Below are 25348 nucleotides of genomic sequence, written 5' to 3' on the forward strand. Positions count from 1 at the left end.
AAAAATCTCCTGTTCAAGAGGCACTGTTATTAGGTAGATAGCAAGACTATTACCAAAACCCAACAAGTAATCATTGCAGAGAAAATTATTGAACCTTTTAATTTGACAGAAATAGAGCTCAGGGACTCACAAGGACATGGAATATAGCTTGGACAAAAGCAGGAACTTGGGAGTTATTTTTCTTATTTACTAGAAAGTAGAAAAGAAAGAAAAGACGTTTTAGCTGCTCAATAACTGGAATCCATAAAAAAGAAAAATGATTTTCTACCTGACCTAGTCACAGGTGAGGGTGCCCACCCTACTACTGTCCTATAGCAAATGAGTGAATGTAACATTCATAAAACTAAGGGCTTAGAGATCTCAAGATTGAAATGGGAAATGAAAACACTTTGTTTGCAAGAAGGAAAAGTAATGAGGGCCAGACACCTACCTGTGAGAAGGTAGTGGCCAGATAACTGAGGGCCTTTGTTCCTGCTGCACTGATTAAAGAGACAAAAAAGCCCTTTCCTGGGACTTGTGCCAGGTCCTGCAGTCCCAACTCAGGTACCATTGCCTTCCTGCAAATTCCTACATCAGATTCATTAGATTTTCTTTCATGCTGTCTATATTTTAGACCTAAAATTTATGAGTTGTTTAAAATCAACCTTAGATATGAAGTCAGGTCAACAATTAGGCAACAGGATAGTGCACTAATTATAATGACCCTAGCGTGGGATATATCCATACATGCCAAAAGTGTTTTCACTTACAGTCAAAAGTGTTTTTGTATCCCACACTCCATACCAGGAAATCTAGTGGATCACGTGTGGGACTCTGTTTTAGCAATTGTTGTGAACCTCAGCTTGGCTAGGTTTATCATGAAAATTTAGGTATGATTTATGACACTGAATACAGAATGAAACTTCTCTGAAGCAGTTGGACTGTCTTTTTTCCTTCATCTTTACTTTTCCCAGAAACCTGTTACTTTTTATGTATAGTTTCTTTCTTTTCTTTCTTTTTTTTTTTTTTTTTTGTCTTTTTCATTTTTATCGGTACCAGGGATCAAACTCACGACCGCCTGCTTGCAAGGCAGGCGCTTATGCCGCTGAGCTAAATCTCCAGCCCCTTATGTATAGTTTCTTCATTCACGCTGTAATGCAGTTCTCTTGGTGGATGCACACTAATTAGTTCACTGCAAATGAGCAGACAGAGAAAGCCCCTGAGAAAATCTGGGCAATAAAAGTTATGGGCTCATTTCTGACATCAGCCGCTACCCATTGCAGTTTGTCCTCGTCGGACTTGGCCAAATAATCTTTTATGTCCTCAAGGGATTTGTTTTTTCCAGAGGATGTTGACCAGCCAACATTTAGGACCCAACTTAAGGTGAGGATGGAGCCCTTCAGGAAACCCAGGACATCACTGAAAAGCCAGTAGTAAATCCCTTAAAGGGAAGTATGAATACTGGCAGATGAGGGTGACATCACAGGAGAGCGACGGACCAGGAGCCAATCATTGATAAAGATGGGGCTGGCTGCTCACCCAATCAGGTGGGCCAAGGGAGGAGGGTCTTCCCTGCCGTGGTGCAGAAGGGGTCTCGGTGAGTTCAGAGCTGAGACCCTGGAGCTGAGCACACTTCTAGTTTCTGTGAGTTCTTATTGTGGGCTACAAAGGATCCTCGGAGCCCCTCAAGCATCACAATGGTAACTTGATGGTACCGGAGCTGGGAATGGGTTGGAATTGTGTGAGTTTTGGAAGGAAATGGGATGAAACACTGTAAGCCCAGATCGTCTTTTGGGCAGCCCCAGGCACAGCTGTGTTTTGGGATGAGCGGTTGTTTGGAGGCAAACCTGAGTTGTGTCCTCAAAATGACAAAAACTATCATCTGAATTCCATATGTGAGACCTCTCCTTGAATGATATTACTTCATAAACAGAACTCATAATCTCACAACACTGATTGCGGAGTTCCGAAACCAAAATAAGAAATGAGAAGAGCTCCTTGGCTTCCGGAATGCTTCCCCTGTGAGTAGTCAGCTGACCGGGCACACCGTGGCTCTGTGGACTTAAAATAGACATCTGTGTTTCTATTTATCTTCCTTTTTCTCTTTTCTTTTCTGTTTCATTTTTTATTATTTGGATACAGAGTGTATCTGTGTGGTCTGGACCTTACCTCTGGGCCTTCTTCCTCCAACAGCCTCCATTGTGAGGAGATGACAGTCCTGAGTCACAGCACCCAGAAAAAACCACTACTTTGAGCCCAGGTTCTCTAACCCATTTGTTCAGCCTGTGGGGTCTACAGGAAACGGGGTTTAGAGGTAAACTGGCAGTATGTATTTAGTGTTCTGTTATCTCAGGAGTTTAGTAAAAAGCAGCTGCAAGTTCCCATGGTAGACAGAAATGTGCCTTTTATTGTGGGTGAGAACATTCACTGCTGGTTCAAACACTATTTTCATTTTAATTTTTATCAAACTCAGTAATTTTGCAGCTTTTCTAGTGTCTTAATTATACGCTGAGTAAATAAACACTTTTTTACAATTGAACTACTGAAGCAAGGCTTATCATAGTTTAGAATGCTGTGAGGTATTTGGGAGATGGCAATGCATTAGCTCCTGAGGGGAAAGTTCCTGCAGACAATAACTTCCTGTAGGTGCTGCCTGTTAATCCCACACTGGTGTCTCTAGGCATGAAGAGATGTGATATATAGAGAATGGAAACGGAAATGGGTGTCATATCTGAAAAAATTGCTGTAGCCTTTGGGCTGTGCTTAGACTTTGACCTTCAATTTGCAACACTTAGTTGGGCATAGTGACAGGTGCCCTTATTCCCAGCACTCAGGTGTCTCATTCTGGAGGATCCTTGCAAGTTTAAGGCAAGCCTTGGCTCTGAAGTGAGCTCAAGGGTGTCCTAAATTGCATTGTGAGACCCTGTCTCAAAAAGACAAAAAAATTTTAAACTCTGAGATGGATTTTTTGCTGAAGTAGGGGTATATTCACATAGGATCTGCATGAGTATTAAAGAATAAAAACAAAAGTTCTTTTTGAATGAGAAGAGCCAAAGGGATTGAAAGGAAATGGGAGAGCAGAGGCACGTGGTGGGAGGCCCAGTCAGCAGCCAGAAGACTAAAGGAATTCTGTGGTGAGCTTGACCTAGTGTGACAGCACTGAAGGGATGTCTGCCTGCTAGGTCTGAGAGTAGGAAAGGGGTCAGAGGCCTATAGAAAGGAGGGAGACCTTGTCATAGATTAGTACTTCCTCTGGGTCTACTGATCAGCTCCTCCCATCATCTCTGAGGTTAGATAGGAAATTAGAACCCTTGTATTGGTGTTTTGAAAATATATTGGGCATCATAGCTAAAGTAGCAAGGGAAGTTTTTTATGTTGGACACCAAAGATTTCAAGGCACATATCATGTTTCTTATTGTCCAGTGACTGGCCTCAGAAATTTGGCCCTTAGCTTCATCCTCCCAAATTTGAAAAAAAAAATTAATTGTTTAAAAATATTTTTATTGCGTTTTGAGATAAGGTTTTACTACTTTGCTAACTTGGCAAGAAGTCTTGAGACTTTGCCAGCACTTGGACTGTTGAGTATGTGCAGTACAAGTTCATGTTCTCTCAAATTTAAAAATGAGTTTTAGGAATAGTAGAGGTTAAATGCAGAAGTATTTATTGAGAGAAAGAAAACTTCTGTCTGAGAGAGAGACAGAAGGATTCTCCGGTAGGCTTCTGAAGACTTTTTCTAGGAATTTTTCTGGAATAAAACCATGAGGTGAGGCAAGCGTAAAGCCGGAAAAAGTGTGAAGGGAGTCTCAAGCATCATCTACTGTAGTGCAAGGGTTTCAGGTGAGCACTACCTTGCCTGGGTCAGTGTTTTCACTTTTATGTCACCAAATTCCACCAAGGTTTACAGTTTTAGGGTAAAGTAAACAACACTGAGTCATGGTGGTGCACAAATTTAATGCCAGCGCCTTGTGAGAGTTAGGAGTGTTTCAAAACTAACAGCACTCTGGATAACTGAGCAAGAGATTTTTTGATATGAGATGCACATTGAAGGTTTACATCCACCCTAAATTACCTTTTATAAAGTCCATGGGACCTTCGATAATGAGAAAATATTTGTAGTTTAAACTTCTATTGAATTTTTAAGTTGACACATAGTATCTACTATTGATACAAGGCACAATGCAAAGTTTATATGCTCATATTAGGGGACTCAGAGATGAGTCTCTGGTTTCAGAAAAAGATACCATAGGTGAACAACCTGTGACTCACAGTGTCTTACATTCAATAATGTACATGTGATATTTAGTGGTGTATTATAAATTTATCTTTCTGTTATATCAGAAATAAAGATCAAGGCATTTGTATTCGGCACTTTGAAAAAATCTAATGCTTAGTAATGGTGTTTGCAATATCAGGCTTGTTTTTGTGCATATTCAGAGCATTTTGTTGTCAATTATTTTTAGGTTAATCAAGTCATTTTCCTTTTGCAACTCAAATGTTACTTTTATGTCACTCCTTCCAGTCTTCATATTGTCCCCTACACAACACAAGCCTCACTCGGTTGTTTGCAGTTTGGAGAGCTGTTTTCACCTGTTTCTCTTGAGCAGCAACATCAGGAGAGCAGTGCAATCCTGTTTGGATATGTGAACACCATTGGGGCATTTTGTGTCTTTGTTTCCCTGGATTTTATTTTTATTATTGTACTGATATGGTCCAGTCTGGTCATACTGCTTGACATGTGTCTCCCACATGAGAGGATAAAATGGAAATTTTAAATTGGCAGAAACTGAGCTGAGTGGTTAGCACTAGGGTCAGGAGTAGATATAACAAGTATTTCTGTAATATATCTTTTAGTGTCATATCTGTAACACAGCATCAGGTTTATAATTTCAAATGAATGGTGTGTTTGCCTCAGAAGGATTCAAATGTTTGGCAGTTTCTCCTTTTTAAAGAGAGAGAAGTTTGTAAGGTAAATAAGACTTTCTGGAGTACTGACTACATGCACAGTGGTGTGAGCATACAAGAAAGTGTTCAAAAAGGTGACTAGAACATGAAAGTCACTAGAGATAGAGCACCTGGGGCTACACTCAAGTGGATGGGGAAGGAGACAGTGCATAGGAAAAGTGGATAATTCCCATTTGATATGGAAAAGGGGCTGCCTATTAAACACACAAATTAATCTCTTTGAAATTAGCAATTCACATCTACATGCAGTTTTTAAAAACTGGGAATCAAACTCACAATCTCATTGCCAGGCAGGCACTGCGCTGCTGAGGTACATCATTGGCCTCATAAAAGAATTTTTTCTGTGAGTGCAGAGAGAGAAGCACAATTGGTCATGTAATTATTATAATTCATTGGTAGTGACTGAACACTGTTGAAAACGACATGCTAAATGATGCACTTTGTGCTTTTTATAGCTGTTTCACGTGTGGTTTTCACATTTGTGAAATTACAGAATGTGAATTGCATGTGGTGTAATGCTGGTAATTTCAGTCCACTTGTTTTTACCTGACACATATTTACATTGGTTTGTATCTGTATTTCAAACCAGAGATCTTGTCTGTGGTACAGTATGTCATAAATTCTACTAAAGTTTTGTTGCAACTATAATTTTTTTCACCATATACAGTGTTACTTGAAAGTGACTACATTTGTATGCAATCCAACTGATTCTCTGCTAATTTTATTTCATTTGTTATGTCTTTTCTGTGTCCACTGACATCACTGTAGGAAGTTTTCCCTCTGGATTATAATGTGTTTAATTACATTAATTACTCAATAATGCCTCTAATACTTTTAAGAGTTTCTTCTTTATTGTTGTTTAGATTCTGCACAAATACAGAACAATGAAACATCTTATTTTCTGTGGAGTGATTAACATTTTTATATTGCAGCAGTTTTCTCTAGTGCTGTCTCAGAACTTAGCTCCTGGGGTCTCAGGTAAGAGCCTGTTATGGCAGTGCTGGCCCTAGTCTTAGACTTCCCAAAGACGGTGATGCAGAGTACTGATTCATGCACTCAGCTCACAGCCACACTGATGAGCTTCCCTCTGCCCTGTGTTTGCTAATGTTCTGAGATTGAAATCTTTCTTCTTTTCTATACCTGCATTCATTGTTTTTAATATGAGTTGAGGCATCAATTTTGAGTAATTGAAATAATTCCAAATGTACATTCTGTCATAGATTATGAAATCCTTAATCATTTAAGATGTTTTTGAAATGTGTCATTTAAAAAAGTTGTGATTAGATCTCTCATTCTGAGAGTATTCTTAATTTGTTTCTGCTCTTCATTTCTAATTTCATCCCAGTATTGTGTAAGAGCCTGCTGGGCATGGCTTCCACTCCACTGACTACATTACTTTCTGTATTGCTGCTCTGATCCTGGGCCATATGTGTGAATGCTTGGCTTTTTGTAAGGCCAGTGTGCTGTGTATTTCTGTGATAAAACATTTGATAGAATTCATCTGATATATTTCTTTGAATTGTTATCTTGTTTATTTTATGTGTGACTTTAAAGATTGTTCTGCCTTCTGTTAGTCACTGATTGAGTTGTTTTGAATTCTTAAATATATACTTTAAAAGACTGATTTTTTTTCTTCCAATCCTATTTCTGCTTTTGTGTTTTGTTTTTCTTTGTAATTGGATATGTATTAAGGAATGATGTTTGTGTTTAAAGAACTGCTGATTGTACATGTGCAATATAGTAAAGCTAATAATAGCTTCAGTAGATTTTGTCAAATGAATGCGACCCAAGTATGTCTGTATGCATAGCTTTCTATTTAATCTATCCTCATCAGTTCCATATAATAAGCACTGGTCTCCAGGTAGTTAGAGTATTTGCCCATTACCGAGGTGTCTAGCATTTCTGACATGGGTTCTTTCAGTCCCTTTAATCTGACCTGTTCTCTTGGTAATGTGACCTGCTCTCTTGATAGGCTGACCTGTTCTGCTGTTAGTGAATTTAGCGTTTCATGACTGTCAGCTCTGGATTTGTTGCACTCATGTTTGCAACTGTAGTTTGCTTATCACTACCTAATACAGACTCTGTCTCATCATTTCATGTCTGAAGACGGATAAGCAGATATAAATGAATAAGTACCTGTATTGCATTTTATTGTTTTAATCATTTAAAGAAAATCTTGTTCCCAAAACTTTTGTTTACATTTAATGATAACAATGAAAGTGTCTCACGTGTATTCAGAAAGTTTCATATTGGGTCTTAGGCAAGAAGGGAAAGTAGCCAGGTGATACAATCCTTTTAGGTCAGAAGGTATTATTGCATGATTGATGACAATTCTCCTTTGGAAATTTTCCAAAGTTTACAATCTGTGGTTTTTCATGGAGACTGTCTTTTTAGCTTCTCCTTTTTAACTTTTCAGGAACTACTTTAGAAACTGCACAGAGAAATATTTTGTAGGTTTCATGGTGTTTCTCAATTTAGTCACTTCTTACTGTTGTTCACAAGGACTTGGATGTGAATCAAGGCCAAAGTACTTTCTCATTTAGTCTCTTGGTCACAGTTTCTGACTCTTTAATTTCCCTTGAAAAGAATCACATATATTCCCAGGAATCATAGGACAATGTATTTTCTAGACATTAGAAAGATGGACCTTGTCTGTGGATGTTCATAAACTCCATAGTAAAGGTGTTTGTGGAATTCACTAGCTGAGTGTTAATTTAATAAATCTAATTATTTTGTTCTTCCACACTTCAATATTGCTTGGTGATTTTCACAAATGTGATTTAGATTTTCTCTTCTGTTCATTATTTGTCTTGAGTGTAATAAGTATTTGTTTATTTTTAGATTTGTGCTCATTGATCTTAACTCTGTATGTAAAATCTTTGTATTGCGTTCCCAACAAATGTTTTCTTTTGTAATTCCCATCTTCATAGATTTCAATTTCTTCTAATTTTCATGGCTGCTTGATTTTTGTCTGAGGAAACTTTCTTATTAACTGAGTGTTTTTTAAATTGCACAGTCATTCCTGTTTCTCTTTCCCATTTCAACAGTTCACCAATGCACATAAGTGAGGAGATTGTACAGTCCAGATATCTAAGGTCATACTGTTTCTCTCTGAATGTAAATGAAACACCTTTGCTTTCATCCTGTTAGGCATAACATCATCTGAATCATGAAACAATATTCTACATGCCTGTGGATGCACTGAGTTGCCTTCCTTTCCTGAGATTCATTTGTCCACTGATATCAATGCTGAACTTCAAATGTTTTCCATGTTTATTATGTGGAATGCTTCCTTGCTCACAATATTGAATGTTTGTAGGCTTTTTCCTTTCATTTATACTTGTTGAACAAGTCAAATGTGTGTTTAGTTTGTTTCTTTTTGGTATTGGAAATTGAACTCAGGACCTCAGCCAGGTGCTTGCACCACTGAGATGTATCCTTGGTACAAAGGTGTGATTTGTAAATGACTGAATTAATTTTAGTTTTCATTTGTTGAGGGAGTTTGATGAATGGCCATACTTTGTAGTCTGAGCTGGTCTTATTACATAGCCCAGGCTGGACACTGTATGCATTGCATTCCTGAAATTCCTCTTACATCTGCCTCTAAAGTGCTGGGAGAACAGGCATGTACTACCCCACTGGGCTGAACTCTTCCTTCTGTACTTAGTGACTGATGGAATTTCTGACGTGTCTTAAATGATAGAAATATGAAATAAAAGTGGCCTTTATTCTGAGAACACAGACAGTAAACCCCCACCACTGAGGTGTGGCTCTTTTCTCTGCTGGACTCGTGGTATGGGGGCTTACATATACCTTTGGTCTGGGGTGGTGCCTAAGGGGCTTTACTAATGCACAAGTACCCATTGCAATTCATTTTTGTGCCACAGGTAAATTGCATAGGGGTGGGAAAGATGACCTCAAGACAGAGCCCCTGGTTCCGCCTCCTAGCCTCCTGCTGCACGTGTAGGGCAAAATATTTTCATTCCTGTCCTTGTATTATTAGGAAAAGTGTGAAGTTTTTCTTTCCTTTACTAATTGCTGCTGAAAGGAGGGGTATCATATTGGGGTTTAGGAAGGTCAATGGGGTGACGGTTGATGCCCATGCAGAAGCTGGTGCCAGGTGTTTTAGCCAGGACAACTTTATCATTGGTGAATGCCTGCACATTAGACTGGAAAAACAAAGAGACAAGGTGTTATGAGTAGGCAGGCCACTATCATATTCAAGGACTCAAGGGAGGTAGAAGACAAAGTGCCTTTGATTTAGATATGTAAAATCATTACCACAGTGAGATAGAATTCTGAACAATAAGTGTGGAGCTAGGAGGAATGAAGTTATGAGAGGTGATTATTTTCCCTATCTGCAAGGGTAAATGTTAAGAGTGTAGGTAGGTAGGACTTGTCTCTGGTCCATGAGTTGAGGTGGAAATAATAGGAGTGGTGGGGAAGGCCATGGTTGTGTCACTATTGGGAAGGTAAGAGCCTAGGCTTTTAGGGATCCCATGTTTGACCAAAAAGCTGAGGGTAGAAAGAACTAAGACAGTTGTCACATAGAACAACATGAAGACAATCTTGCACATGATGTGGGGGTCTTTAGGAAAGACTGTTACGAGTCCTGTTGTAAAAATGATAATTAATAAAATGTAAGAAAGTAGGAACCAAGGTGGATAACAAAACATGACTTAGCCTGAGAGTTGTGGCTGTGGGGCCTTCATGAAACGGAGATGAGTAGGTGACAGAAGATGAGATGACCATTCAGAATGGTTAGATTTAGGGCTGAGAGGGCACTGCTTAGCCCGAGTGATGTGCAATCAGGATGGGAATCCAGCAACTTTCACCACTGTAGTTTAAGGAGATCAGAATGGGGTCCTTCCACCTTGGTTGTGGTCCTGTGGATTTAAAACATTTGAGACAAATTAGATCTTCTGGGGATCGGAGAATCTGGTTTGGCCCCTTCAGAGGGTTGAGGAAGGCAGAGATCAGCATGTTGTCATAACAAGTGTCGGAGGAAGGAGAGGACTGGGATATAGTCAGCAAGAGGAGGGAGGCTTTGAGGAGGAAGAGGATTGTGGAGTAAGAATGGCCTGCCATACATAAGTTCAAAAGGATTTAAAAATGTCGGGACTCGGGGAAGTGTCCTGAGCTTGGCTAAGGCTAAGGGAAGGAGTTGAGGCCAAGGTTGGTGCATTTCAAAAATGAGCTTTGTTTGTATGAGGCCATTTGCCTTTTCTACTTTTCCTGAGGATTGTGGTTGGTACGGAATGTGTAGGTGCCAGGTGTTGTGTATGCTTGAAGATACCTGTTGAGTTATCTGAGAAATAAAGATGGGATCATTATCTGACTGAATACTCTGACGTAGCCCTACCTTGGGTTGATTTCCTGTAATAGTACTTTAGTAACTACATCAGCGGTCTCCCTGGTTGTGGGAAAGGCTTCTATCCATCCTGAAAATGTACAAACAAAGGCGAGAAGATATTTGAGAGTTTTGTGGTATGGCATATGTGTAACATCTGTCTGTCTGTCCTGACCCGGGGTGTGTCTTTCAAGTTGATGAATAAGGAAGGGGATGCTATATGTCCCTGAGGAGAAGTCTTAGCCCAGAGATAACAGTATTCTTAAGAATGAAAACTGTTAGAGAAGGGTATGTGACTACCGGGGCTAAGAATTTGTATAGGCCTGTGATTGTATATGGAAGCAGTTATGTAAGTCAGTGATGATGTCAAGGCCTGCTGATCTGAGAGAACAAGTTTTGATACCTGGAAATTCCATCCCTCAGTGTTTTGTTTGTAATCTGGTATATGAAGTAACTGTAGCTGCTCTGGTGAATTATTAGGCTGAGTTAGACTGTTTTGAACAAAAGGGAGAAGATGATAAGGATAGGGTCTTTGTACAGCTAACTTGGCCTGTTAATCTGGAAAGGCATTGCCTTGAGAAATGGGATCTGCAGAATTCTGGTGTCCCCTACAATGAATAACTGCTGCCTGTTTTGGGAGTTGTGCTGCCTCTAGAAGTTTAAGGATAAGAGATGCATTAATGACGGGGGTTCCCTGAGAGTTAATAAAACCCTGTTCTTGCCAAATGAGTGTAAAATGCCCAATGTATCCTTGGTACAAAGGTGTGATTTGTAAATGTATACTTTGTATACATTGTATACTTTGGATCAGTGTATATATTTGACTTTATCTTTTGCTATTGTAAGAGCCCTTTTAAGGGCAAAAAGTTCTGCCCTCTGGGAAGAGGTTCTAGGTGGCAATGGATTTGCCTCTATAACTTTTGACTGGTTAACTATTGCATATCCTGTTTTTTTTTTCCCCTGCTGTCTGTGTTTGTTGAACTTTCTATGAACCATGTGTGAAAGGCTAGAGAGAGAGGTGTGCTACTGATGTGAGGGAAAAGGGTGGAAGTCATCTGTAAGACATCAAAGCAGTCATAGTGGGAGTGGCCCTCTGAGGTGGGAAGTAAGGTTGCCACATTAAGTGGGCCACTAGTTGCAATAGAAATGCAAGGGTCTAGCTAGAGACTAGGTGTACCTGTTGAAGGTGAGAAGGGGTCATCCGGGCTGGTAGTGCCTTATGTGAGATGAGCTCATTTAAGTGATGAGGTAACTGTACTATAATAGACTTTTCTACTGTAAACTTTTTAGCTTCTTGTGTCAGTAGGGCTGCAGCCACAAGGGCTCAGAGACAAGGAGCCCATCCTTTTATTGTGTTAGTCTAACTGTTTTGACAAGTAGGCTACGCTTGAAAACAAGGCCCCTTTTTGTGTCCTAGTACACCTACAGTATTGTGACCCTGAGAGGTAGTATATAGAGTAAAAGGTTGGGTGGGGTGAGGAAGGGTAAGGGCTGGAGCTCTTAGGAGAGCCTCTTTTAATTTATGAAAGCAGGCATATATAGGCACAGTGGGGTCTAGGGATTCTGATAAGGTACCCGTCAAGCCCTTGTAGAGGGGTTGAGTGAGGGCTGAAAAGTTAGGAATCCAGAGATTATAGAAATTAGCTAAACCTAGAAAAGATGTAACCTGTTATTTAGTTGTGGGCATCTGAAGATCTTGAAGAATAGCCTTATAATCTGTGATGATAGAACAAGTGGTGGGGGTGAGAGAGAGACCTAGATGTTTAACTTTTGGGGATGTTATCTGGACGTTAGCAAGAGTGACCCTGTATGCATGACTAGCAAGAAAATTAAGTAGATCAGCTGAATGCTGTATGGCTAACATATGGGATGGAGAACATACGAGAAAGTCATCTATGTATTGAAGAAGTGTACTAGGTTTGAGATCAAGTTCTGTGAAGTTAATAGTGAGAGCTTGGCTAAAGATGTGGGAACTATTGTTGAACCCTTGGGGGAGCACTGTTCAAGCATGTTGTTGAGACTTGAGTGTCTGGGTCACTCCATTTAAATGCAAAGAGGTCCTGACACTCATGGTGTAGGGGGCTGTTGAAAAAGGCATCTTTGATCTAGAACCATAAAATGAATGGTGGAGGGATGAATGTGAAAGAGCATGGTATAAGGGTTTGGCACTGCTGGGTTGTTTGGAGTAATAGCACTATTGATTACCTGTACCAGACAATAGGGCCCATCATGTTTGAGTACAGGGAAAATGGGAGTATTATAGGGTGAATGGGTAGGTTTAAGAAAACCATTGTCTAAAAGGTACTTATTTATAGGTTTAAGTCCCTGTAATTGTTTAGGAGCTATGGGATATTGGGCAATACTAGGAAAATTTGAAGGATCCCTGAGACGGATTAAAATAGGCATGGCATGAGTAGCAAGTGTGGAATTGGAGGTATACCAAACTATGGGATAGACCAGATAAGAAGGAAGGGAATGAATGACTTTGCAGAGCACTGTGAGGGTGTTTGGAGGACAAGAGCAGTGGGGAGGGAGAAGTTAAAGGAGAAGTTAAGCTTTTCAAGAAGGTCCCTACCTAAAAGGAGTGTGGGGCATGTTGGAATTTCTAGGAAGCTATGGGTAAAGAAAAGATTCTGCATGGGATAGGCCCAGTCTGCAAAGGCTGTGTAGGCTGGCTGTCAATGCCCACAACAGATATTGAGGACTTAATACTAGGACCTGAAAACTCAGGAAATACACTATGAGTTGCCCCTGTGTCGACAAATACAGGTAGTGTCTTTCCTGGGACCTCCAGTGAGACTCCGGGCTCCAGGAAGGATAACTTAGTGAGTCTGTGGGCCCCAAGCCCTGTCAGTCTTCAGCACCAAGTCTGACCAGATCTGTCAGTGATGAATCTGGCAGTGATGGGGTTTCCTGTGAGGATGAGGAGGTAGCACATGGCTTACTTGCTCTCTGGGGGCTAGGACATTCACTCTTCCAGTGGCCCTTAATGTTGCAGTAGGAACAGGGCCCCAAAGGAATGCCAGAATTGTAGCATTCTCTTGCCCAGTATCCTTCTTTGCTGCATTTGCAGCATGGTCTAGAAGGGGCTTGGGTAACTCCACCTTGTTTTGGCTTTCCTGTTTTTTTTTTTTTTAATTTAATTTGAAGAAAAAAACAGTAAAAGGGTACAAGTATACAGAATTTCAAAAAAAGTAAGAAACCATTTGTTAATAGATTACATACTGTCATCTTAGAAATAGTTGTTCAAGTTACAAAATTAAAGCATACAAAATGGATGCTCAAATAGTGAGACTGCAAACTGTTGTGCTTAGTGATCCAACACAAACTTAGTAATACGGCCATCTATCTTACACACCTAAACACACTTACAGTTGTATCATTTAGAGCACTTTCTTTTCCTCTCTTTTTTACAATAACATTTACACATTTTGGGTTTTATTACTCTCACAGTTCTGATTACTTTTTTTTAGAAGAGAATAAAACCAAATGTGACAAAATAAAGCAGTTAGTCAAAACAAAGGATTGACATAGTACATGATGCAAAAACAGAATACAAGGTAATCAACAATGGTTACCATTAATGCCTCTTGCTACCTTAAAAAGAATTGCCTAAATCATCAGGTTTAATAAAATTGAACACAATAGTACAGAACAAAACCAATAAAATCTTTCTTGGGAGCCCCCAGTGTCACTGCTTAGAGATCAGATTGATATTTAGGAAATATTTTGAGCCTCTTTTCATTGTTTTGAGTTTTATCTCTGTTGTTGAAAATACAGAATGGTAAATTAAGAAGGTCTCCTTTTGGGGTTTGCAGGCCACTTTCAATCTTTTGTAACTTTTTATTAATGCTAGGGGCAGACTGAAAAATAAAATGAGTTAACAACAATCATCCCTTTATGAGAGTCTGGGTTTACATTAGTAAACTTAATTAAGGTGTCCCTAAGATGATTTAGGAAAACAGCTGGGTTTTCATTAGCCTCCTGGAGCTGTTCTAAAGTGTGTTATAGTGAGTATGTTTGTGAGTGATTTCATTAAAGCCCACAATTAAATATTCAACCATATTATGCATTTTTTTGAACCTTCTCCATTTTGGTAACTCCAGTTAGAATCTTGTTCTGGCACCAAGGTAGGTCCAGGATCATTTTCAGTTGTGTTTGCCTTACATCTGCAATCCTCTTCTTCTCAAGCTGTTTGCCACAGCAGAGCTTACTCTTGTGAGCTGAGGGTGGAGTTCAGAATCACATAAATATCCTTAAGATGTAATCATAACAATTATTTATTAATTCAAGTTCTTTCATATAATTTTGTGGGTCAACAGAGATGCAACCTATTTTATAGTTAATCTGAGATTACTTGGACCATGAGGCACATCCCAAGATGCAGGCACCCCACCACATTGTGAAGGGCCAAAAGATGACAACTGTCCTCTACACAAGCTGTAGCAACCATGTGGCCAACCAGAAGGCTGGAATGCCCGAGACCTAGTATGGTGAGTGGATGGAGAAAATGTCAATGCAGGAGAGGGAAACAAAGAATCTTCAGACAAGACAGATAGCTCCAGCAGAGGGGAGTGAGAGGTTAGAGACTGGGGAGAAACACTAATTCAGGGGTTAAAAATGCTGGGGGAATGTTCCGAGGTTTTAAGAGTAGCGTTAGGGACCCTGGAAGGGAGGGATAGATGACTGCACAGAGGGTGATAATTGCAGAGCAGGAGCAGAAATCTTTGAGAAGGCTGCGAGGTTTGATCTTGGGGATAGGAAGGAAGGGGTGGGTGAAAAACCAGAGGGACCTCATCTGGGGGTCTTTGGGACAAAAGGAAATGTTTGTGGTGCAGTACAGGTAGCTAAAAAGATTTGAGCAGGTGTACATGATTTAATGAAATAAGAGCACATTCTTAGAGCAAGGAAAGCCAGTACATACGAAATTTCTGCTAACTTGTTGCTAGTGTAACAAAAGTCATATAAATTTCTGAGAATACAGGGGTCAAAGGTCCCCTCTTTATGCCATGGCTGCTGTTATGTTGGTAGGTTGGCCAAGCCTCCTGGCAGTAAAAGGTTAATTGTTTAGTTTTTGTGGTTTTCTTTAAGGCGAGAATACCCAGATTACAGACCAGGCACCATAAAGTTGTGTTTTTTGGGGGAGAGGAAATAATATTTCCCATGATGGAATCACAGTAAAGTGAGCCAATGGACAGTGACCTAAAGCAGACCAGTTTGTCACTTGGCCTTTTAGATCAACAGTAACTCTCCCAACTCGTGTCTTTGCAGTCATCACTAAAAGCACGAGTGTTATCCTAGTGGATTACAGTAACGGCTCTACCTTGGGGCTGCCCAAGGGAAGTGAGAACTGCTTCCCTAGTCCAGGGAGGGAAGGAAGATCCAGCGTGGGGCCTGGATCTTCAATGATCCAACAAAAACTTTGTAATATGGCCATCTATCTTACACATCTAAACACACTTACTCCACCCGTGGAGTAATCCTTGGACAGAATTGGCTCACTTGTGGTAAATCAATTAGACCATTGTTGTTTGCAAACCAGCAGTAGAAAGTTGAGCAGCTTCCATTTGTTGAGAAATTAGGAATTAATTCAGGATGGGGTCCAGTCAGTCTGTAAATTGGCAGGGGACTCAAACTGGGAAGACCCGAGGAGTCACTCACACATTGTTCCCGGTCAGGGAACCAACTGATAGAAGTTTCAGCATGGCTAAAAAGAAAGAAATGTGAAATAAAAGTGGCCTTTATTCTAAGAATGCCAAGAGAAAACCGCATGACCATGGAGGTCTGGCTTTTTTCTCTGTTGGACACATGGTGTGGTGGCCTACATATAGCTTTGGTCTGGGGTGGTGCCTAAGGGGCATTACTGATGCCAAAGTAGCCCATTGGAATTCAATTTGTGCCACAGGTAAATTGCCTAGTGGAAGGGAAAGTGGCCTCAAAGCAGAGCCCCTTGGTTCTGCCTCTCAGTCTCCTGCTTCAACAACATCTAGGGCAAAATCCTTTCAGCGAGCAGTTACCTTTCTATAACTCCATTTTCATTTCATTTCAAGCATTTCATATATATTCTTTCCCACATTATCTTCCTTTACACCCTAGTAGAGTTTCTAGTATTCAAGTACAAGGAGATAGTTTGGTATTCCTGAGCTTTAGGGTTATAGCTCCCCTTTCCCTAATTTTCTTGTCTATAGAATGATCAAATAAACCTTCATTTTCATTATATTTTAGTAATTCCTAAACCTGCATTCATATTCAACTAAATATTTATCTGTGAAACCAGTTTCTTTTTAAAAAAATTTTTAAAATTTAAATAGGGTAAATTAAACAGAACAAAACAGATCATAAGAACAGAATTTAAGACACACAGAGTTGAAAGCAAGATCACCGGAGATCTTAACACTATCTATCATAATGCCTCTTGTTTTCTTCCAAGTAGTTCTCCATATCTTACACACAGTGAATACATACTGAACAATATAGTACTAAGCTTATCAGAACAGGGTGATGAAGGCATGTTAGGTCTTCAAGACCAAACAATAGGGAAGTCAGCAATGGCTGCAATAATGTCTCTCAATCTCTTCAAAATAGCTGTCCATATCTTTACATATGTTCAAATTAAATAAAAGAAAACAGACTAATATCACTCTGAACAGAGAATAATAGTATTGCTAGATTTTATATCATAATGCTGCAAAATTAGCACTGGCTATTTCAGTGTCTCTTCTTCTGAGTATCTGTTCATTACATTGTGCATTATACAACCTATTCTTGGAATCTGGTTAGAAGTTCTACACATGCACGAACCTCTACATGTATACCTCTCTTTTCTGTATTATAGGGAAAAACATCAAAAGAAGACAACAAAATAAATTCCTAGAAAAACATGAAATGAAAAAGACATATAAAACCACAATAATAGGTGATCTATAGTAGTTGTTATGATGTGTCTTGTTGTTTTCAATAGAATTGTCTATATTATCAAACATAATATAACATAGCACTAGCTAGCAATATTAATGAAAACACACCATTGGAGACATTGGAGGGCTTCAAATACAGTTAATAATAAAACTAGAATGGGTATCCCATTGCATCTCATCATCTTCAGTGTAGTTGCCTCTACTGTGCAAACTATCAAGCGTACAAAATTCGACTAAAATCAGTGAAGACAAAACAGCAATCTAACAAGGCAGATTCAAATAAGATCCTTCACAGGAAGACAATGTAAATAATATCAGGCTTCAGTTTAAGTTAGTAGGAAATTAAGGATAGTGAGCACTGTATATCCTGCTGTATATATAGGACAGCTGCGGTGCACTTAAATCTAGTATAAGTAGACAGACTGGAGCAGAATAAAAAATCCTGATATACTATTAATAGTGTCTGCTGCCTTTTTTTTTTTTTTAAAGGCAGTTCCTCCCCTTTCCCTTTCTCAGGTTGCTTTATACATTTTGGGTGCCACTAGCTCCTCTAGTTTTTAGATTAGGTGGGCAATCCATTATCTTACTAAGTTGTGCTGAACCTTTTTACCTCTGAGCTTGATCTTGAGCTGTATTCCTTTATGTACTAAAGATTCAAGGTTTTCTTTCCTTGTATCTGAGTAGTTCTGCACTGCACAAAAGTGTCATGACTTCCCAACCTATCTTCAGCTGCTGGATAAGCTGTACCTGTTTGTCTCTGTTCTCTGTCACATAGAGCATGGTTTTCTCATCTTTGACTTTCAGTTTATTAACCCTCTTTCAGGTTATGTATATTTCCTATTCAGAGCATCTCGATGGACCCTATCTCCTGATCTATTCTGTGTTTCTTTTTGTTATTGTATGAAGGCCATCTATGTTAGAGATCATAGCCAACCTTCTCGTCCTCATCTCTGCTATGCTATTTTTCTGCTATTGATTGTGTACTTTTCTCCTTCATTCCACTGTCTGTCCCATTCGTTGAGGTCTCTGCCACTGTTGCTGGAATCCTGGTAATTTTTTCTCTCTTTCTGGAATATCCTTCAGTATTTTTTGTATTGCTTAATTGGTGGTCACAAACTCCCACAGTTCCTGTTTGTCATAAAAACATTAATCTTGTTTCTCCATTAGTTTTGAGAGAGAGAGTTTTGCAGGGTACATCAGTCTGGGCTGGAGGTTATTTTCTTTCAGGGCTTGGAATACTTTTCTTGAAGCTCTTCTTGATTTGATCATTTGTGTCAAGAAATCTGTCATGATTTTGATGAGTTTTATTTGTAAATAATCTGTTTCTTTGACTGCTTTTAATATTCTGTTCTTGTGATGAATTTCTGGGATCTTGATTATTATGTTTGGGTGTAGATCTCTTTTGATTGTTGCTGGCTGGAGTTCTGTATACCTCATTAATCTGGATATCATTTCTTTTTCATATGATTGGGAAGTTTTCCTTTATTATTTCTGTGAATAGCTTTTGTAATTCATTTGTGTTGACTCCTGCTTCTTCACTCACGTTTTTTATTCTTAAGTTACAGATCCTTTTGTCATCTTCTAGCCTTTGTATTGTTACTTCTTGGTTCCTTGTTAATTTTTAAGAGATCTATTCTTTCATGATCACACATTGCAAATCTATCTTCAAGTTTTGAAAGTCTCATTTTAGTTTCTGTCAAGGAATTTTGGCAGCTTTCAGTGGAAGTTTTAATTTCCTGGTGATCTCTTTGGATCTGTTTCACGTATTCTAGTTTTTAAAAATATTCTTCATGAAAGGTTTCTCTTCTTTTTCTGATTTCCTGCATTCTTCCATCTGTGTCTTCTTGAGAGTTGTTAAACATTTCTTTTATTATTCTTTTTATATCTTACCTCACTTGAATTAGAATTTCAGTTTTAATATCATCTATGAGGTCACAAAAGTATTTCTTTATTTCCTCTTATGCTCTGGCTGATATTGTATGATTGCTGCCCTCAATTTCTATTTACCTCTCTTGGACTTATCTTCCCTGGCTCAGTGGTTTGAGGCTTTTTCTTGTTTGTTTCTCTTGTTATGTTTTTTTTTTTCTCTCAGCCAGGTGAATGGTAGAGAGCTCAGGCCCTTTCCGTATTGCTTATTGTTTTTCTGAAGCATGCTGACTAGGGGATTACTGCCCTCTCCAATTTGCTGTTGATGTGTGACTTGCACACAGGGACAAAGTGGGCTGGCCTCTCTCCTTTGAACCAGTCAACTGGCAAGGGCCTGCAGCATGTTAGTCTGTGTCATGCGGATGTCACAGGTTCAGGACAGGTTCATCCCTGGACATTGGGTCCTCAATGGGGATGTGACCCAGCCCAAGCAGATCCCACCAGTTTCTTTGGGTCCAGGGTGGCTGACTGACACCATTGTGGTTCTGGGTTCAGGCCCATCCTGCCCAACTCCAATATGTCATCCAGCTCATCACATACTCCTTGGGACCCAATTCCTAGCACTGCCCACAAATGTTGGTTCTGCTCTCCATTGTACTGCATCCGCCTGCCTAGGGCCTTGGGCTCACCAACCCCCAATATTGGAGGCCACTAATTCATCATGACCATAAGTCATCTGATACCAAGGAACGCCCAGCACAGTGCAGGATTGGCCCCAATAAGAGCATCTGGTTCCAGCCTTTCATCCATGTTGTTCCTTCCCTTGTTCCTTTTTCTTTTTCCTCAGTTTCTTCCTGGGTCATGAGAATCCCTCTACTTTCATCTTGTCTTCTCCCTGGTGTTAAATTCTAGCATCTGAGTTGTTTCTCTCAGAAAGGCTCTCTACCCTGCTACTTATCAAGCTGACATCTTCAGCAAGACTATAAATTCTGTCTAGAAAGAGAAATGAACTCATTGCTATGAATAACCAGGTGTTTTGAGAATGGTGGTTTACAGGTGCCTCTTTGAGCTCTGCTTTAAAGTCAGTGAAAAACTACAGTTCTAGGTGCCCTGCAAGACAAGCCATGCCACAGTTTTATGATTACTTTGGAAATGTGTTGCAGTCTAGCATCATTGTTACTGAGTGGCTAAATTTGAATGTACTTGAGTTTTGATGACCATGATATGCAGTTAAGACTTGAAAGAATGACCTTTAGTTAGACATTTTATTTGGGGACCTGAGAAAATTTGTTGTGTTTCTAACCTTCAGGGTACTTGTCATTATTTAGGAGACAGTGACCTTTGAAGATGTAACTGTGAAGTTCACTCCAGAGGAGTGGGATTTACTGACTCCATTCCAGAAGAAGCTCTACAGAGGTGTGATGTGGGAAACATATATGAATGTTACTGTGACACGTAAGGATGATATATTTTATTTATATATGCAAACAGCATTGATTATTACTCAGTGATATAGTGTAATATATTTGATAATTATAATATTGCCTTACATATCTCAGGCCTGAGTATATTATACTATGAGTATAACTGGAACCAGTGATGCTTTAATGTAGTGTTATAGTGAATTTTTTTTATTTCTATGTCTATAATACAGGAAGAATATGGCATAATCTGCAAATTAAAGAAGAGGACAAAAATTGTTCAAGAAATCTAAGGTGATTGACAATCAAAAGAGAAAGGGAACATTTCTTAAGTGTCATGTTTTGAGTATAAATATTGCAACAAAGGAACTTGAAGAAATGAGATCATATTCCACTTTATTTAACCTCAAAGAAATAGCAAGAGAAATACTTGATTTTATTTTGTATTATCTGGAAATCTGTAGAAAAAGATTTGAATGTAGGAATCAGAGGTAGTGCTGATACTATTTAACAAATAACACTATCTAATACATCAGTTTAAAAATTGCTTTCATGATCAACATCTTGGTAATGTATGAGATTAAATTTACATATTGTAATCCGACATCTAGAAAATGAAACAAATTGTGAATTTTCATAGAAACTCTTCAAAATATCATTTGTATATATGTGAATACTGAGACTTTCATGATCTAAAAATTTTTTCACATAGAATCAGTACTTAAAATGGAAATGAATGGTACAGTTTATAATAAGTACTTTGAAAATATCCTATAGAATGTTGATCTTTTCATGTTTAAATTTCTTCATACATTGTTGATGGATACATAAAATAGAAACATGGTAAAAATACTCAGAGATCTGAAAAGTAAAATGATATGTTTCATATTTTTTCACATGTACATCCATCGGCATTCACTTTTGTTTTTTACTTTTGTGCCATGATTTTATACTGTAGTTCAGATTGACTTTGAACTTACTGTGTAGTCCATACTGGCCTGAAACTCAGAGGTATCCTTCTGCCTCTACCTCCTGACTGTTGATTGAGTTGTACTGTTTCATTATGTGCAATGATTCTGTCACTATATTGTGAAATACAGTAAGATCATCAAATGTTAATGATCCACGCAATGTGTTGTTCAGTGCAACACATGAAGTCATTTACAACATCTAATACAAGAATCAACTCAAGTACCTAAGCTATGGGAATAGCCCAGATGCCCATCACGGGTTGCCAAGGTAAAGAAAATGTGGAGTCAGCTCATCATGGTGGTGCATCCCTGTGATCCCACTACTCTGGGAGGCTGAATAAGCTGGATGACAATCTGATGCTCAGCCTGAGCAAGTTCATGGTCAATAAGAATCTCTTTCAAAAACAAATAATAGGTCAGCAAATTTAATTCAGTCCAATACCTGTGTTTAACTCTACACTGAAAAAAAAAAAAAAAAAAAAAAAAAAGCCAAGCAAGGAACTGTGACATGTTTTCACAAGAAACAGAAAGGGTTGAACCTTAAGTGAAATAAATCAGACTCAGAAATGGAAATATTACAGGTTTCTCCTTAAATGGGAAGGTAACAGCATATTTGAGGTGTAAAAGTTAAGAGAGATAATATGAGACCAGAAACCTTTACTTTCTGTAGATGAGAAAGATAATCAGGCTAAATAGATGATGGGGAGAATGAAGACATGAGGAGCTAAAAGAATGATCAATATTTGATAGTCATTTGTGCCAATCCTAAAGTGGTATTATATATTAGAACCATATACCGATTTAAAATTCTGAAATGAAAATCAACATTTTTAGAATGAATAGTACTTTGAAAGAAGTACTGCAGGGCAGTGAGTCTGTTAACTATCAGAATTACTTAGCAGGCATCAAACCAAATTAGCCATCATAAACCTCAGTTGTTAATGAGGAGCTCTTTCCATTGTGATTGATATCTTTTTATTTCTTTACAGATATGATGGAGACAATTATTTGAGAATTGAGGAGCAGCAATATAAATATAACGAAGATGTAGAGACCTGCAGTGATTTCCAGTCCTTTCAGAAGCAATGTGAGAAAGCATTCAGCACACTCAGTAGCTGTCAAAGACATAAAAACATTCACACTGGGGAGAAGCCCTGTGTATACAACAAATGTGGGAAAGCATTCACCACAGCCTCTAAATGTAAAGCACTCGATAGAACTCACACTGGGGAGAAACACTTTAGATGTAGGCAGTGTGGGAAATCTTTCAATCGAAAGGATAACCTTATTAATCATGAAAGAGTTCACACAGGTGAGAAACCTTATGTATGCAACAAATGTGGGAAAGCATTCAGTAGAGCCTCTGGCTATAAGACACATGAAAGAATTCACACTGGGGAGAAACCCTTTGTTTGTAAGCAGTGTGGGAGATCTTTCAATCGAAAGGATAACCTTAGTAATCATGAAAGAGTTCACACAGGGGAGAAACCCTTTGTATGCAACAAATGTGGGAAAGCATTCATCAGTGCTTCACAATGTCATAATCATGACAGAGTTCACACTGTCGAGAAACCTTTTGTATGTAAAGAGTGTGGGAAATCTTTCAACCGAAAGGATAACCTTATAAATCATGAAAGAATTCACACTGGGGAGAAACCCTATGTATGCAACAAATGTGGAAAAGCATTCATCAGTGCGTCACAATGTCAGAAACATGATAGAATTCACACTAGGGTAAAACCACTTGTATGTAATCAATGTGGAAAATTTTTCAAGCAAAAGCGTTATCTTATTATGCATGAAATACTTCATACTGCAGAGAAACCCTATGTATGCAACAAATGTGGGAAAGCATTCATCAGTGCATCACAATATCAAATACATGATAGAATTCATACTGGCGAGAGACCATTTTTATGTAAGCAGTGTGGAAAATCTTTCATGCAAAAGCGTCATCTTATTATACATGGTAGGATTCACACTGAGGAGAAACCATTTTTATGTAAGCAATGTGGAAAATCTTTCAAGCAAAAGCATTATCTTATTATACATGAAAGACTTCATACTGCAGAGAAACCCTATGTATGCAACAAATGTGGGAAAGCATTCATCAGTGCATCAAAATGTCAAATACATGGTAGAATTCACACAGGGGAGAGACCATTTTTATGTAAGCAATGTGGAAAATCTTTCACGCAAAAGCGTTATCTTATTACACATGATAGAATTCACACTGAGGAGAAACCATTTTTATGTAAACAATGTGGAAAATCTTTCAAGCAAAAGCATTATCTTATTATACATGAGAGACTTCATACTGGGGAGAAACCCTATGTATGCAACAGATGTGGGAAAGCATTCAGTTCAGCCTCTAGCCTTAAAGCACATGATAGAATTCACACTGGGGAGAAACCATATGTATGTAAACAATGTGGGAAATCTTTCAGTCATAATTCCACCCTTATTATACATGAAAGAATTCACACTGGGGAGAAACCCTTTGTATGCAACAAATGTGGGAAATCTTTCAACCAAAAGGATAACCTTATTAAACATGAGAGAATTCACACAGGGGAGAAACCCTATGTATGCAACACATGTGGGAAAGCATTTGTCAGTGCAAAACGATGTAAAGCACATTGTAGAATTCACACTGGGGAGAAACCCTTTGTATGTAATCAATGTGGGAAATCTTTCAAGCAAAAGCGTTCTCTTATTATGCATGAAAGCCTTCCTGCTGGGGTGAAACCCTATGTATGCAACAAATGTGGGAAAGCATTCAGGACAGCGTCTAGCTGTAAAAAACATGAAAGAACTCACTGGGGAGACACCATATGTATGTAAACAATGTGGGAAGTCAAAAAGGTAAGCTTATTATACATGAATGAATTCATATTAGGGAGAAAGCCTTTGTAAGCAATATTTAAAATGTTTCAGTCAAAATGTTATCCTTATTAATGATGAAAGATCTCACATTGGGTAGGACCTCTGTGGATACAACCAATATGGCAAAGCATTCAGTATGCAGAGGTGCTAAAAGAAGCCCTTTCTATGTAAGCAATTTGGGATGTCTTTCTGCTATAGTTGTAGCTTTTGTGTATATAAAAGAGTTCACTCTGTAGAAAAACCCTACCTATATGAGAAATGAGTAAGTGGATTTGTTAATAAATTTGCAGGTCATAAACATAAAAGATCCCACACTGGGGAAAACCTATGAACATAAGGAGTATAGGAAAACTTTCCACAACTGGTGAGATTGTCACTATATGACAGAACTCCGTGTAGTAATTCTATGAATTTCAACAATGGTTGACAGCATTTAGTGCACAAAAATGCCATCGAATAGTGGAATAATGTACACAAGGAAAAACCCTATGTATGTAGGCAGTGTGGAAAAGATATGCTGCAGTTTTTCCCTTTTCCAAACATAAGATTCCTTCACACCAGGGCATAACTACATGTAAGAAATATTTGAAAATTTGAGATGATACAGGTGGTAACCTAAGTGATGTCATATTGTGGCTTGAGCCTATGTATGCAATGTGCGAAAGTATTCAGTATACATGGTTATTGTAAGTCCTGTGAAAATAATCATAATAAAATGAAATCATATGTACAATAGTAACTTTTGAAAATAATTCATAAATTGGTCATGGAGAGATCTCTATAAATAATATAAAATTATTGCTATAAACATATTCATAGATTTTTTTTGAAAACACCCTCAACACAGTTACCCAAAAATGTTTTCTTTTTTATAAATCACAAACATTTGATCTATTTTTTGTAGTCTTTAAAAATACAGTGTTTAAAGGAAATTTAAGTATGCAGAAGTTTTTCCCCATGTTTTTTATCCACCAATGTCTTGTCTTGTTGGATGAT

General features: G+C 38.6%; 1 protein-coding gene across 6 annotated transcripts; it reads left to right on the forward strand.

The window, feature by feature from the left end:
* The first annotated feature begins 1540 nt into the window (after window positions 1-1540).
* LOC100721782 (zinc finger protein 260-like) lies at window positions 1541-25091 on the forward strand. 6 transcript variants are annotated; one of them, XM_063253908.1, is made up of 5 exons: window positions 1541-2000; window positions 14614-14784; window positions 20403-20529; window positions 20729-20789; window positions 22456-25091. In XM_063253908.1, the coding sequence occupies exons 2-5, from the start codon at window positions 14743-14745 to the stop codon at window positions 24308-24310; spliced, it is 2085 nt and encodes a 694-aa protein (XP_063109978.1). In that variant the 5' UTR covers window positions 1541-2000; window positions 14614-14742; the 3' UTR covers window positions 24311-25091. The 6 variants fall into 6 exon arrangements, with proteins under 6 accessions (XP_063109978.1, XP_063109979.1, XP_013004468.1 ...); XM_063253909.1 differs by having other exon boundaries at window positions 14634-14784; XM_013149014.3 differs by having other exon boundaries at window positions 1541-1679.
* Window positions 25092-25348: the final 257 nt, after the last annotated feature.

Source organism: Cavia porcellus, unplaced genomic scaffold (assembly GCF_034190915.1).
Source record: "Cavia porcellus strain 051 isolate PalLab524CR breed Dunkin Hartley unplaced genomic scaffold, mCavPor4.1 scaffold_7, whole genome shotgun sequence".
Classification (NCBI taxonomy): Eukaryota; Metazoa; Chordata; class Mammalia; order Rodentia; family Caviidae; genus Cavia; species Cavia porcellus.

Coding starts and splice junctions, on each gene's coding strand:
- LOC100721782 (XM_063253908.1), top strand. CDS start 14,743: ATGTGGCCAACCAGAAGGCTGGAATGCCCGAGACCTAGTATG. Junction 20,530..20,728: donor TATGAATGTTACTGTGACAC/GTAAGGATGATA, acceptor TCTATAATACAG/GAAGAATATGGCATAATCTG. Junction 20,790..22,455: donor AATTGTTCAAGAAATCTAAG/GTGATTGACAAT, acceptor ATTTCTTTACAG/ATATGATGGAGACAATTATT.